We start from the raw sequence: 14,807 nt of genomic DNA on the forward strand, positions 1-14,807 counted from the left end.
ACAACTAAAATCAAAGTTAATAATATTTAATACCTTGCAAAACTGCTGTTAAAAAATCCCCAATATCACTGCAGTTTTTGTCTGCACTGATGTGATGTCCGTTTTCTGCTATGGAGATGGCCATGTAACAAATTTGTGTTCATAAAATACAGTGTTCCTGCCTGCATAGTCTCAACTTTCTAAATATGCATTTGCCTTGGAATTACACATCTCCTCAGACATTTCCCAATACAGAATTCAGTGTCATGCCTTTCACTTCAGTCCTTTATCTTACCAATCTTGTTTTCACAAAACAAATCTCATTCTTAAGTGCCAATGTATTTTTAAGGATTTCATTTCTTTTCAGAATATCATTGTTCCCAAGCTGTGTTATTTCAAAGCCCTCATAATAAAATATAGCGGTATTTGTCTTTTTTGGTATGCCAGACACAACTCTCCCTAAAGGCCCTTGTGACACCTTCTGTTGAAAGGAGAAGCAATTGCTACGGTTAGTTTATTAGCTGGGCTCTCACCGGCTGCTAAAATAGGTCACTAAGATACAGGCACCTCGAGCAAATGACATTAATTGCTTTTTTTGTTGGAACTGCTTTTTGAGCTGCTTTTACATTTTCTCTCATTATGCTTACTTTCTTGCTCTTTCTCTCTCTCTCTCTTTTTTCCTTTTCTTTTTTCTTTTTTTTTTTCTATATATTTAAGGGCACTGAAGTCAAGAAAGGAAAGCAGACCTTGGTATCTGAACTTGGACCTCTATATATAGAGGCACTCAAATCCATTAGTCTCCTGAGCTGTTTGTATTTGCCAATTCCTTCATAATCACAATCTGACACATTTGTAAAGGAAGTCACAGTGTGCATACTAATACAGCCTATTTTAATATTTGCTCTCTCTGCAAGATTGAGCACTAATTTAGACACTCAAAATAGTTCTCCAAATGAACCTGTTTTTCTCCCATGACTTACAAAGAAACTACGGAGAGTAGGCATTTCCTCTAGGTACTGAAAGTGCAAATGTTGCTTATGCATATAATGAATGTACATATGGTTGGGTACAAAAGTAAAAATTGGCCTGATGTAGGGTCCCAAGCTGGGTAACTCTGAATTTTAATAATTTCAAATCTAGTTTGAAATTGGATGTTTATGGCTTGCTTCCTTTCAGAAAGGCACAGCTTTTATGCTGTATCAGAAAGGAATACAGGAATCAGGCAATTAGAGAGTATGTTTAGGTGGGAATTATCTAGCAGTTTTAGCCCACAAAAACTTGCTAAACTCACATGTATTAGAGTGTAGTAGGTGGAGTCTTCTGGATTGTTTAATGTCTTGGGCTTCCGTGGCCTCCTTGGGGGTCTCTGCTTTGGGCGAGAGTCTTCAACTTTGGCTGCAACTACGGAAAAGAAGAAAAATGTAAGGCTTATTTCTTCATGAAATGGGAGGTTTTTACACAAAGAGAATTTCACTGGAGAGCAAAAAAATCCATTTAGCCAATTTACTGCTTGCAGTCACTCAAGAAAGCAACAGTTTTGGGCATTCCCATATCCAGACTGGAAAGGAGAATGGGTTTATTTATTTGATTCCTGACTACCCACATGGACTTACGTAATGAGTCACCCATTAAGGTGTCAAATTTGGGGACCAGCATTAGATCTCTTCTCTACCTGATTCAAAGGTTGTTTCTCTATATTATTATGATGTAGATTCTCCCCTGATGAGGCTGTTCTTTTTCAAGCCAAATGACATACCGTTGGGCAACACAGCATGACCATGCCCATAGCATCCAGAGCAATCCAGTTTAGATCCTCTGGTTTAGATGTAGTCAACTCATGGTCTCTACTTCTACAAAAACTTTCCACAAACATACAAGGAATGTATTAATTCTAATGGAAACAAAACCAAGATTTTCAAACAAAATGGAACTGCTGCCTTCTGGTAATCTGCAGGCTCTAGGTTTGACACTGACTTGTGGGCTATGTAAGAGTCCGTCAAAGAAACATCTCTGCACTCATCAATGATGACAGTGTGAGGGTGGAATAAAGATCTAGGTTCAATAAATTACTGAAATGCATTCTGCTCATCTACTCCTCTTTCACATGAAATGACTTTGACTCCATAACCCAGGTGTGCTAATTACATATGATTGGGTCTTAGAGGGAAGAATGTACTTCGTTCTCTCATGGCCACCAGAAACTCTTTCACACTATAAAAATAAAACCTCTCCCATATACATCAGACATCTTTTTAATTATAGAGGTAGCATGATCATTTAAAATGAGAAACAGTCGGTAATACATCAGTGTTGACTCCTGCAAAATTAGCTGTGTAAGTTTTTTTTAATGTGTGATAAATAGAGGCTTGTAAAGGTCATGGATATACAGAGGAGCCAGAATGAATAATGTTAATTTAAAATGTAGTTGGATAATGATTACATTTATTGTTTTAGTTTCTTATCTAGAATGCAGACTGCTTCTCATGTAATGAATGAACGAGTACCTTTTAAAATTTTGCACTTTAGAGAACGATGGTGTTTTTCTAAGTCAGGGCACAGATAATTCATGCTAAACAATGAAATTTAGATGCAATACATTCGTTTCACTAACCTGTATTAAATATAAATTACATTCTTTCATTTGAGTAGGTATGGAAGGCCTGATTGTGCTCTATGTGTGCTGTTGGTACCCTGCTGCATTTCAAATGGACCACCTGGAGTTATCTGAGTTTCCATTTGTGACTGAGTAGAGGCAAACCTTCCCTGTTGTATTTTTAAACACAATGGGAGCCTAAACTGGAAACAATACCTTAAAACAAACAAACAGAACCAAAAACAAAAATAGAAAACCAAGCACATAAAGTTCAGCATAATTTAAGAGAAATACCTAAACTCTTGTATGTAGTGCATTTACAAAAATTGTATCAAAGATCCTGACTGCTAGAAAAAGAAAATGAAATCAAATTGGAAGCTCTAAGAAATTCTCAAGGAAAAGACTCTCATAATACCTAAAGATTTTTATTGTCCCCCAAGAATCTATAATGATGTATGCTGTTACATTATTTAATTCATCACTGTCAAACATATGAAAGCATTCTCATATTCTACATAACAATTATTCCATCTGAAATTAGTTATACACTTCTTGCATATGTGCTCTGCAAAGAAGACTCATCTTACATTTTATAAAATTATTTTGATAATGATAAGGGTTTTAGGAAAAAATAGCTAATTATCTGGGCTCATGCATGTTATATATGAATGAGCTATGCAAAAGAACCAAGGGGACAGAAGTATCCTGCTGGGGCAGCCAGTATTCTAAGCCCGGGCATCTTGTTTTTCTTTCTTAGAATTACACAGAGGACTGAAAATGCAATTCTGAGTTTTTCCTTTAAATTACACAGCATGTTAAAAGTAGCTTGCTGGATTTACCTTTCTTTGTTTCACCAGAAAGTAAACTTGTGATTTCTCTCTACACTTAGATGTCTGTGTTCATTGCTACTGAAATACAGCTGATGTGGTAGTTGTTTGTTGTATTGGATAACTCACTGCACAAAGTAAGATTTACTTTTTATTAGCTGCTGATAGTTCCAGAAATCACTTACTTGGTAGAGTTAAAGGTGGAAGGCAAATTAAATACTCAGTCCTGATAAATGGTGAGTTTGATGTGCTTGTTTTGTAGATGGCCTATACCTTTCTGCATTAAGCAATGAAGCAGAAAGGAGTAAAATCATTCACTTATTAAATAGGCCAATTATGTTGCTTCTATAGACCATAACAAAGAAAATGTTTCTTTTGAAGCCTGATCTCTCCATAGTAAAATACCTTATTGTTTATTTTTGCTTAAAATCCTCCTGTAGGAATGTTTTTGAACTTAACAGTGAGCGTGTGTCATGTTGTAATCCATGCCCAGGAAGTTAAATCTCTCTACTGCCCAAAGCTGAAGCAGACCATCACATTTGATCAAGTGATGGTGGGAAGTTTAACAAAAGTTAAGCTCACTCTCCAAGAGAATGAACAAGTTACAGTGCAAAGGGTCAGTCAAGATGTGTGAACAGTGTGGCTGCCTATTTAACGTATGCGTATCCTGAGCACCACCACAAACCACAGAAACTGTAGATAGCAGTGCACATTTGAAACGTTCAAGTACAGGCAAGAAATGCTTGAATAAAGATGAGTCAGTATCACCAGCCCTTTACATTGAAATGTATCTGCACATCCTGACGTACAATGATAAACTTGGAAGACAACAATCGAGAGGAATCAACATCCATGGATGCTAATGTAAATTAACATATGACTTACAACAGATCTTATACCAAAGACTGCAGAAATAGTGCGATAAGCATCTAAGTGATGAAAAGTCTCTGTTTGTTAGGTCACCTGGAGAAACAGATAAACCTGTCTGCAGGCCACCTAAGTGAAATGTTACTTGTTTGATTCAGCATTGCTCCACATCTTATGGGGACAGGAAGTAAAAAGGTAGTCTAAGAAATAAGCAGGAAACAACAACAACAACAAAAGAACAAAACACACACACACACAAAACAACCAGACAGTAGAACCAGTAATTGTCTGGGTTTTGTTGGGGAGATTGGCAGTAATCAAAAAAATGTGGAGGTAATAACTGGAATTCCAGGACATGACAACAATAAATTAACAGCTATTACCGCTTACAACATTTACGTGCATTCCTTTTTGTTGTGCTAATTGTACCAAAAAAAAAAAAAAGTAAATTGAGTTTGGGAAATGCACGTAGGAAAAACACTATTCTCTAATGTTCTGGTTAGTAATTTTTAGGAATTGTTTGTTCATAGGATGTTCACCCATGCCAAGATTTAGAAATTATGGTTGATGGGCACAAGCTTTTAGTGAACTAGAAAAACATAGGGGGATTACTAGGAACTGCAGGGGATGGAGAATTTTCTAGTTGCACCCAGCAGGAGATGACAATGTTTGATCTCTCATGCCTAAGTCCTGCCCACCCCACCAAGAATCTCAGTTTCAGTCTCTCGCTGACACTGATACTCCCATATCTGAGAGTCTGGTGGCAAGGGCTGATTGTTATTTAGGAGAGGATGTTATAGGGAAATGGCTTTGCTCCACTTTTTCAACTTCCCTCATCTCATGCTCTGCCAATGGATCTAACCAGCTCCCAGCACAAATCGTCTGTGCCCTGGATGCTTGGTTCCCAAAGAATGGCCAAACAGCACAAGCACTTCACTGCCCTGCATTTATCCAGTCTCACTCCTCAGTGCTCCATGGCTGGCCACTCTGTTCCTCTGAGGAAAAGACTGGCCTCTCAATACTGCTGTGCTCCCCCAGCACTAGAAGGGCTCCCTTTTTCCTGCAAAGACTGCCAAGTACTCAGTGAAAACAGTGTTGTAGCATCCTACAGCAGGAGGAATCCTGGGTGAAAACCCTGCCTGACTCACGGCTTTGTGTAGCTGAATAAGCTCTCAGCTGCACAGGAGCTCCTTGTTCCCAGTGAATTTCATTTTAAATATAGAAAATTATCTTCCAGAGATTTTGTACTTGAACTGTCATTTAATACTTACAAAGATGAGCACCATTATTCATCTGGTAAAAAAAAAATAAATCTGTCCCCATCATGATCATATTCCCACCCCTTCAGGTTTTGACCTTAAAAAACTAGATAGCAGCCATTTGTGTATCTATGTTAACACTGCTGTAACCCCAAGGCTCACTTGTAGTCCAAAGGTGCAGTCCTGGGATGTAGCCATTATGTTTGCTGAATGTATTTAACAAGAAAATATAACCTACTTGGTGATTTGAGCCATGGGGAATAGTGTTTATTCCAGTAACCTTGTGCAGTGTACCTTGTGCATTTTAAATTCACTTACGAACAATTTAACCTTGTAGATTTAAGACTCATTTAACCTTTTGGCTCATAGGTTCTTTAAACTGCAGGATTTGTATTTTTATAAACAACTTTGAAAATCTGAACACTTGTCACAGTTCACCACCCAGAAATCCCGCAGTTCTTTCCCTTCTGTGGGCAGCAATATAATAAAATATTTTATTATAGGAGCAGGTGAGTTCTGTTATAGGAGCAGGTAAGTTCTAAAACTGACAGTAGCCACCTAGCCACTGATGAAGGCAGACAAGCATTCCTATTAGGCATAAAGCTATAAAAACAATTCACGTTATAGGTGTAAAATGACATATAAAACCAGTGAAGCTGAGGAAGATATGTAAATAAGTGTAAACCACCAGAGTAATTAGATATAGACAAATGCTACATGATTTAAACAATTGCTAAACAACCTCTGCTTTCATAAGGGTAGGACAGCAAAGGTGGCCCTAGAGAGAAACCTACACTAAAAGTGTATCCTTCTGTAAATGTGTATAAACTGTACTGTAACACCTAATGTAGGCAAGAGGACAGGAAGGCTCCTCTCTGTTTAATAACAGACAGTGCATCACTCACCATGTCTACATGCTTCACTTTAGCATGGCAGTCTGTGGCACATTATCTCATGTCTTTATTTTATGTAGTTGTCTGTGATCTCACTACACTGAATACAGAAAGGAAGAAATCCGGGATGCTGGTAACTCCTGTTTTTTAGGCAGTACAACCTACGTGATCATATGCATACTTTTACTTACGTATTCTGTACATCCAGGTAGATCGTATTTGCTATAATAAATACCTGCTTAAGTTAAGACAATGCAGCTTTGTGATTGAGTTTGTGATGCAAGGCTTAGGCTCCAACCAGCTCCCAGGCACACCTGGGAATTGCTGCAGCATCTTCTTTTGATTGATCTTAGCTGGAAAGTAAACAGTTTTCCTGTTGTGTGAATTATGTTTGAATGTAGAAAAAAAATGTTCATGTTCCATAGCAAGGAAGGTCTTTCAGTGAGGCTTAGCATTTATAAATATGTCTGCAGGGATGTGAGGAATCAAGGCTCAGCCCCCTGCTGCCATCCTGCTGTGCCCTAGGCGAGGCTGAGCTGCTGTTCTCTGTCAGGCTGACCGTGGTGCAGAGACTGAAATTTCATGTCATGGCTTGGAAGGGACACAGTTTGACTAGAGGCCACCTGGCTTGCCTTCTTGCTTTTTTAAAGTTCAGTATTTGTCAAAAGTCACCTTTGTCACATTTATCATGAGTAGCCCCACAACCTGTGTGAGGTACGACAAGGGAACACAGCACACAGGGACGATAGCTGCCCAACTCAGACCAGCTGGGCAAGAAGGGCCAAGGAACCAGACCTAGCTCCAGGCATAATACTGCCTGTTTTATCATGGGTCAGCCTAATACAAAAAGATTGGGAACAATGGGTATAAAAAAAGCTGGCTTTGGAGTGGTTTTACTTACTGGAGCAGAGCATTAAATGAGTTACTGGCTGGAGAGCCATAAGCAGGCTGGAAAGGCTAGTTTGGTTTGAGATAGAAGAGGCCAACTCAGGATTTACAACATATAAGGGCAAAATAGGGCATTAGCAGACCTGCGCTTTAGTAGCACATTTCTGTTTGTATTGAATTCATTTGTAGCTTTGTGGTCAAATAGTACCCACTATTTCGTTTTAAATGCATTTACGTTGAAAAGAGTAACTCCGTCTAAACATGGATTATGATTACCATTGCTGACATTTTTTGCAAAAGGCAATTAGATATTATTAACAAACAGTCACTTTTTGCACCTGAAAATTAAAGAGGAGAAAAAAAAAAAAAGGATCAAAACATTCTCAAAGACTATACCTGGTGCACAAAAGAGCAAAGTGCTGTCATATCGCACATGCACACATTTGCCAGGAGAAAAAAATAAGAAAATAAATCTTCCTTTTGTTAAAGCAACATAATAGCAGCTTGTAAGAATGTCGTATTTCTTTCTATTCATCAAAATGAGACCAAAGTCCTTATGTCACTCAACAACTGTTTCACTGTTGTTTTAAAAACTTGGGACTTGGTTCAAAGAAATGTATGACACTCTTCACTTCCACATTCAAAAAGGTACAAACAACACTTTCACACACTTCACCATTGGAAAAATACTGTATTATAGCACCACAGAGATGTAAAACAGTGTGACATTTTCAAAAACAAAGGGAAGATAAGTAGCTGACTAGTAACCAATTTAAGCAGGGTTGCTTGCACAGGTGACAAGCTCTGACATTCGTTTGCCTCTTGCAGAGCTACTTAAATTTATAGCAGTGCTTAGGGAGGACACTGTGCTATTCTGCGCATGGCATGAACATACTGATACACTTTCACTGTGTTCACTGGTGTAAGTAATGAGACCTTTAACTGGATAAACAGGGATTTTTGTATTCTCTTTCCTCCATCTACCTCTCTTCTCCAGCTTCTGGAGGAAGAATGTGTAAGAACCGAGAGCTATTTTCGATAGCACGCATTTTTAATCCCTCAGATCTACCTCATAAAAAAACCTGCAATATTTAATAAAGAACTCAGTACAAACCCAAACATTATTCAGCCTTTAATGGAAGATCACAGAACTTTGTTTTTAGCTTCACATTTGTATTCTTTTTGTTATTTTTTGGGAACAGATTGATCTACATAGATTATCTAGAAGCAGACAGTTTATACTTCGAGGTTTAGATTTTCTAAACACCAAGCCTTCATTTGAGATGCTTGACCTCTTGAAAGGGCTGCAAAGTGGGGGTGCAGTACCTTTAGGATCTCTTCCACTTAGCCATGGGATCTGAAAGATGTTTTAGCAACATGGCAGCCAAAGCCACAATGTTATAACACAAGTATTACAATTGGCTCTAGGCAGCCAGGGGCACCTCTGCATCTGATCCCAGCTGTGCAGAGGTGAGCAGAGCTCTTCCCCAGAGGCAGCAAAGTGGCATGGCTGACACAGCCATCCCTGCAGTGATGGAGGCCCACCCAGCCAACTTCCATGTTTGCCCTTGTCTTCCTCTGCACCTGCAGCCCAAAAAAACAGGCTGAGGAAAACCCGTTATGTCCATTCCAACTGAAAAGGCTTGAGCTCTTTGTGGACCTCCTGGTGGGGCACACTCTGAATGCCATGTCTTCTACCTATCAGTACCCCTGCACCTAACCTGCTCCAAGAACGGTTACATTTTGGGAGCCCTACTGCCCATGCTAACTGGAACAGATGTTTCTATATCTTTTAAGCATGGAAGTCAAACAGATGCTAATTATTAATACGAATTTGCTTATGATTTTAAAGTCATGCCCACCAACATGGGGAGGAGTTGCAAGTTTTGATAGACTCATTTGAACTTCTGGGTAGCTAAAACTTTTACTCAGCATAAACGTGATAAACTGTGGCAAAGTGTTTGACATAGTACCTAAAAATATTTTGTTTTTAAAACACAGCTGCATATTTCATCTGTAACACATACTGCTGAGGAACAATGAATAAAAAAAGAGTCAATGTGTATTTTTTACCAAATAAAATTATTACTAGATATGCTGTGTCTAGGCCTCACAATTCACCAATCTTAAGAAGCACTGAAACAAAGTACCAAGAAAAATGATAAATGTGTAAATCCCAGTCATGCTTGGACATTTTTGTGGAAAATAGTTTTCAGACATATACTGATAAGAGGCTTAGTACAGAAATAAACAGCCTGAGTTACATGAGAAGCCAGAGCTAGTTCCTCTTCTAGTCCCCTGGCCTTTAAACCATGAAAAGGAGTTGTTTCTTGACAGTCCTGTTAACAAATGAAAATTCAGCCTAAACAGTAAGGTTCAACATTACCTGACTGACAAACATTAGAAGAATGTTGGTCATTAGTTTGCTTATCTTTGGACAGCATCACAGGTCTCAGCTGATGTGACAATATCATTTCATTTAATTTTTGCTGCAACGCTAAGTAGTCTTCAGATAATTTTGATATCTAAAAAAAATATAACACAGGATTTCTCATTATTATATAAATAAGCATATATGTTCCAAGGTAACCAAGGATAAAACAGTGGGCTTGATAATGAATTTAAAAGATATCTCTCCAGCTACTACAGTGCAGACACCTACTACACTTACCTCCCATCCCTCTCCTTAAAACCAACCAAACAAAAAAGTGTAGGAAGCCCCATACTACTGCCCAGTCCTGCTGCTCCTTCATATTGGTTCACTCAGGTGGGCAGATGGTGTCTTGCTGATGTCGGGATGCAGAACAGCTTCTGCAACTGCAGGCATATGGCTCTGCACATGTGCAAGTCACTGGCACTGACACAGCAACTTACTGTTTTATTTACAGAGACATTTCAAATGCTGAATTAAGGGCCTTGCTAGGTAAATGCACATTTCAATAAAGCCAGAGCTTCTGCATTTAGGTTGATACTGACATAATTTTTCCCCATTTTTCTAACTTCGTCTTTCTCTCCTTCCTAAAAAGGGTATTTCTCTTGCAGCCCCAAATATGCCTTTTAATGCAACACTCGTTAAAAAAAAACACATCAGTCTCAGCCGAGAGAGTAAAAACTTGTTCCACTGAAGTCAGTAAAATAACTTTGCCATTCTGTCATTGCTCAGCGTGTTATGTTTAACAAATTTAGCTTATAAGCTTCTTACCTGCCGTGAAAAGGCTGCCAAATCACAAGGCTCTTTCTCTGAGCCTCCCTTCAGTGTCTTAGAGTCCTCAGCCTCCATAACAGTGTTTTCCCTATCTTTTGTTGTCTGGGGATCATTATTTTGATTGTGTACTGCTTCTGTTGGCTCCTTTATAGTTTTCTCTTGACTTTTGCAAGGTAATTTCCCTTCTTTTCTGAGTTGTCCTCTCCTTCTGTAACCCCTGTAATTGCTCTGAATAACCACTGCTGCCTTGTCTTTGTCTTCTGAACCTCGTTTTTCTGCTTCAGCTTGTTTCCGTGAGCCTCTTATTGACTCTTTTCTTATAATTCCTTTACGTTCTCTAGGCATCATCACTTCATGTTTCACATGGTTTCTTTCCACATTCCCGTTGGTCTTGGGTTGGACCACAGCAGATTCTTGATTTTGCCCATCTGTACTGAGTGTGTCTTGGTTAGTTTGCCCTTGCTGGAGTTCAGGCTCAGCTGTGCTTTTGACAGAAGCTTTGCTGGATGACTCCTCCAAAGATGCCTGGTCTTCACCTTCACCAGCATGCTCTACTGCAGGGTTCTGCTTCATGGAAACTGTCTCTTCTTTAGTAGGCATTTTCTTTTGCTCCTGTACATTCCCTATGTCACTGTCCCTGGTGTACTCACTGTCAATAACAGCATCACCTTCATCTTGAATCTCCTCATTCACTGCTTCTTCCAGTGTAATATTTTGAAGTGGCTGCAGTTGTGCTTCAAAGTATTCGACAGCAGATAATTCTTCCTCTCCTATTTTTTTGCACTGTTCCTTTATTTTTTTACGGGCTCTGTAGCCTCTGTAATTGCTCTGAACAATAATAGCTGCTTCTTCTTCTGTTTTTGGAAGGGCACTCTTCACTCCAGCTGGACTTTCCTCATTATCTTGAAGTTCTTCATCCTTTTTATTTTCACTAAAGGCTGATGCATTTTCAGTTTGGTTCTCTCTAAGTGATTCCCTGAATGGAATAGAATTTTGCGAGAAATTATAGCTGAAGGAGATGAAGGATAGTAACAACTTTGCAACTACCTTTGGTGATGCTTGTGTAGTAAAAGGCAATTTGATGCATTGGAACATGGGAAAGATTTAATGCGCATAGCTGGAATTGAAGATAGAAAGCCAATCTATGTTTTTCTATTGACTATTACTTCTTAATGTTAAAAGGAATATCCCTGTTAAACTGTTCACAGAAAATTGCTGCACAAGGGCAGGTGATAAAACAGAAAAGAATTAATTGAACGTTTAACAAGAATGTAAGGCAGAAAATTTGTACCACCTCCAGTGTGTATAAATACACATAATCCTAAATGTATTAATGAAAGAAAACTGCCTCACATCACACTGGACTGTTTTCTTTCTATGATCCTGGGCACAGGTCCAGGTCAAACTTAAAAGACCAATTCCCTCCACTGTGTTTGTTACTGTCTATAAAACTTAAGTGCCAGGTGAAATCTGCCACACTGTTCCTCCCCTTTGACTCTTGAGAAAGACTGTTGACTCATTCACAGCTGTTTTCTACCTCTCTGGAGTAGTCTCCAGCTACTGAAATGCTGTCACTGAAAACAAGATGGTGATGTGCAAAGTGCTCCTCTTCAGTGACTAGGACTACAGCTATGTTGCAGAAGTATTTAGAATGTGATTTGCCTCCCCTTACTTTCATCTGTCTGATCTGAGCAAGTCTTCTAGGTTCCTGCTTGTCATCACCTATGCTTATCAGACAGTGACTTAAGATGAGAGCAGTTCCTTGCAGATGCCTGTTTCTTGCTCTTGTCTGAGCATTTTTTGCAAATATCCAATTCCAGAAAGAGATTCATTTACAAGTTACATTAACATTACAGGTAAACACAGTATTGTTTATCTTTCCCCTAAACGTGCCATTATTCCCTGGGCTTGAAAATACAAGAAAATTGCCTACTGACATTGAAAGAACTCCAAGTGAATGTATACATACACTTACATCTAGAATAATTCTAATAATAATTCTAGAATAATTTGCTTCACTTTTAGATTATATCCCTGTTTTTATCAGTTTAGTTATTAAAAAGGGACACACTGACAGAAGAGATGGAAAATATTACCTCCTCCTTTTGAAGTTCCTCCTCTCCTTATATCCCCTGTAGTGAGACTGAATTACTGTTGCTGCTTTGTTCCTTGCCTCAGTTAGTTCTTTCCTCTTCTTCCTGAGTAAGTATCCTCTGGCAACTGATACAATTTATAATATAAAACAACTTTAGGCAACAAACAACGGGTATCTCAAATATTTCAGAGAGTTAAATGATAATGTTATTAAACAAAACAAACAACAAAAAACAAACAAACAAACAAAAAACATAGGGAGAAATAAGAGCATACAGACTGGGGTGGTAATTATGATTACTTTTCAGCTGGAATGATTCTGTCCCACAAAACCTTTTGGGATTTCAGAAAGCTGCAGCCATTCTACATGAGGACAGAAGCAAGATCTTTCTCAGTATTTTATTGGAATGAAAAAAATAAAGGCAGATGTTGAAAGACACAGAACCGTAGTGCTGTCGAAGTACCTCTAGAACACTGTGCTCAGCACCACATATCTGCTTTGCCTGATTCAGGCAATTGATTTGACTCAAGGTCTTTATTTCCCTGGGAAACACCTGGCAATCAGGCTATAGAGATTACCAGCCTCTCTTCTGGCACAGGCTTGGAACTTTAATTCTTTAGCTGAACATTCACCAGATTAGAGAGAAACTGAAAATTTTACAGCTCAGCAGTTGCAGCAGACCTCACTCATGCTCCTTTTGCAAAGACTCATTATTCAAAATGAGAAAGCTCAGCATGAAAAGTGAGCTAAGCTCCACAATAACCAGACACACTCTGGCAAGCATACTCAGTACTTTTACTTTGTGGCATGTTTAAGTTTATGTTGTGAATCAGGATAAATAAAGACTCGAAGATAGGTCTCTCACCAGACACATATGCACCCTCACCACTATACCAGTTGGTACTGTAAGGACTGGGATTCAGCTCCAGGTGAAGGTAACTAAATTTAGGTATGTACATGAAGGTGTCTGCAATTGTGCTGTCTCTAACCTCTTGTTAAAGTCAATGACTAGTCACTAGGGGCTTGATATGTTTGCTGGCATGTGAGTATCTAGTGCCATCTGAAGTGCTCCACGATGCCTAAAGCATCCACATGGAGCTGGCAGACACGTTGAAACAGACTGGGCTTTCTGCTGTGAGAAAGTTGGGTGTGCCACATGAAATAAAGCTGGAGGCCAGACAGGATAACCTGGGGCATTTCAAATGGCACTAGGTAACAATACAGTCACAAATTTTCTGAGCATTTGGTTGTTTAGAATAAAATTACTCAAACTCTAGGCTCTGCTGACTCTAAGAGGAGTTTAGAGACCTAGGTCACTTTCAGAGATTTATACTGAGGTGTCATGATCAGAAACTGAATCCCATTCAGAATGTTGCTTCAAAAATTCTTGAAGTTGCAAATCATTTCCTAATGGAAACTGGCACACTCTCCACAGTGCTGTGGTTTGGACAAGCCTGCTAATCCTTGGCAAAATAAGATGAACAAAATGTTTTGTCAAAATATTTCTGTTGAACTCTAACTCCAGATGCAATAGCGGGACTATGGGGATAGAGGATTTAGGTGATTTAACAACCCTGAGGAGATGGTAGATATGGGAACTCTCATTCCAACTGTGCTGAGTGTTGTGATCGGAGAGGAAGGTCAAGCTCACTTAAGAACAGGAGAGGAGCATAAACAATCTGTCCTGACACATTCATAAAACTTTATGTTAGCTTTTTGTTTGTTTGTTTGTTTTTGCTTTAGCGTTCCCTACTCACAATTTAGACCAGCTTGGGCTACACTAGATGCAGTGGATTGGTCTAAGAAGCACTGTATGAAAGGGACATAAATTATATATTGATAACTGGACATAGAGTAAAGGAACTCAAATATTTGTTCAAAGTGGCACACTTGGGTTTCATGTTGCTGTCTGGCAGGGCTTTAGAAAAGTGCAAATTATAAAGAATTTTGAATACTGTCAGAGTTTCTTGGACTTCTTGGGGAAATTTTCATTCCATTTCCCTATAAAAATAAGTCAAAAGGAGATATTTTTAACTATATCAAGTTACATTATCAGTGGACATGCCATGTAAGCCAAATATGGTCTTTTTAGACTTATTCTGGTTCACTTTTGAAGTTTGCTTTTGTTTTGATGTTGTAGCTATCTAGGCATTGCTTTCAAACTGGAAGGGAGGTTTTGTACTGACTTAAAAATAGGAAAA

At 38.8% G+C, this 14,807-nt stretch overlaps 1 protein-coding gene across 1 annotated transcript in view; it reads right to left on the reverse strand.

The window, feature by feature from the left end:
- The window catches only part of MYO3A (myosin IIIA), a 108,986-nt gene that overhangs the window by 5,054 nt on the left and 89,125 nt on the right, over positions 1 to 14,807 (reverse strand). Inside the window, exons 29-32 of the mRNA XM_032182655.1 lie at positions 12,608 to 12,731; positions 10,509 to 11,487; positions 9,693 to 9,831; positions 1,271 to 1,380 (exon numbers count right to left, since the gene is read on the reverse strand). Coding sequence (XP_032038546.1) covers positions 1,271 to 1,380; positions 9,693 to 9,831; positions 10,509 to 11,487; positions 12,608 to 12,731 — 1,352 coding nt within the window. The remainder of the gene's footprint in view (positions 1 to 1,270; positions 1,381 to 9,692; positions 9,832 to 10,508; positions 11,488 to 12,607; positions 12,732 to 14,807) is intronic.

Source organism: Aythya fuligula, chromosome 2 (genome assembly GCF_009819795.1).
Source record: "Aythya fuligula isolate bAytFul2 chromosome 2, bAytFul2.pri, whole genome shotgun sequence".
In the NCBI taxonomy this organism is placed as follows: Eukaryota; Metazoa; Chordata; class Aves; order Anseriformes; family Anatidae; genus Aythya; species Aythya fuligula.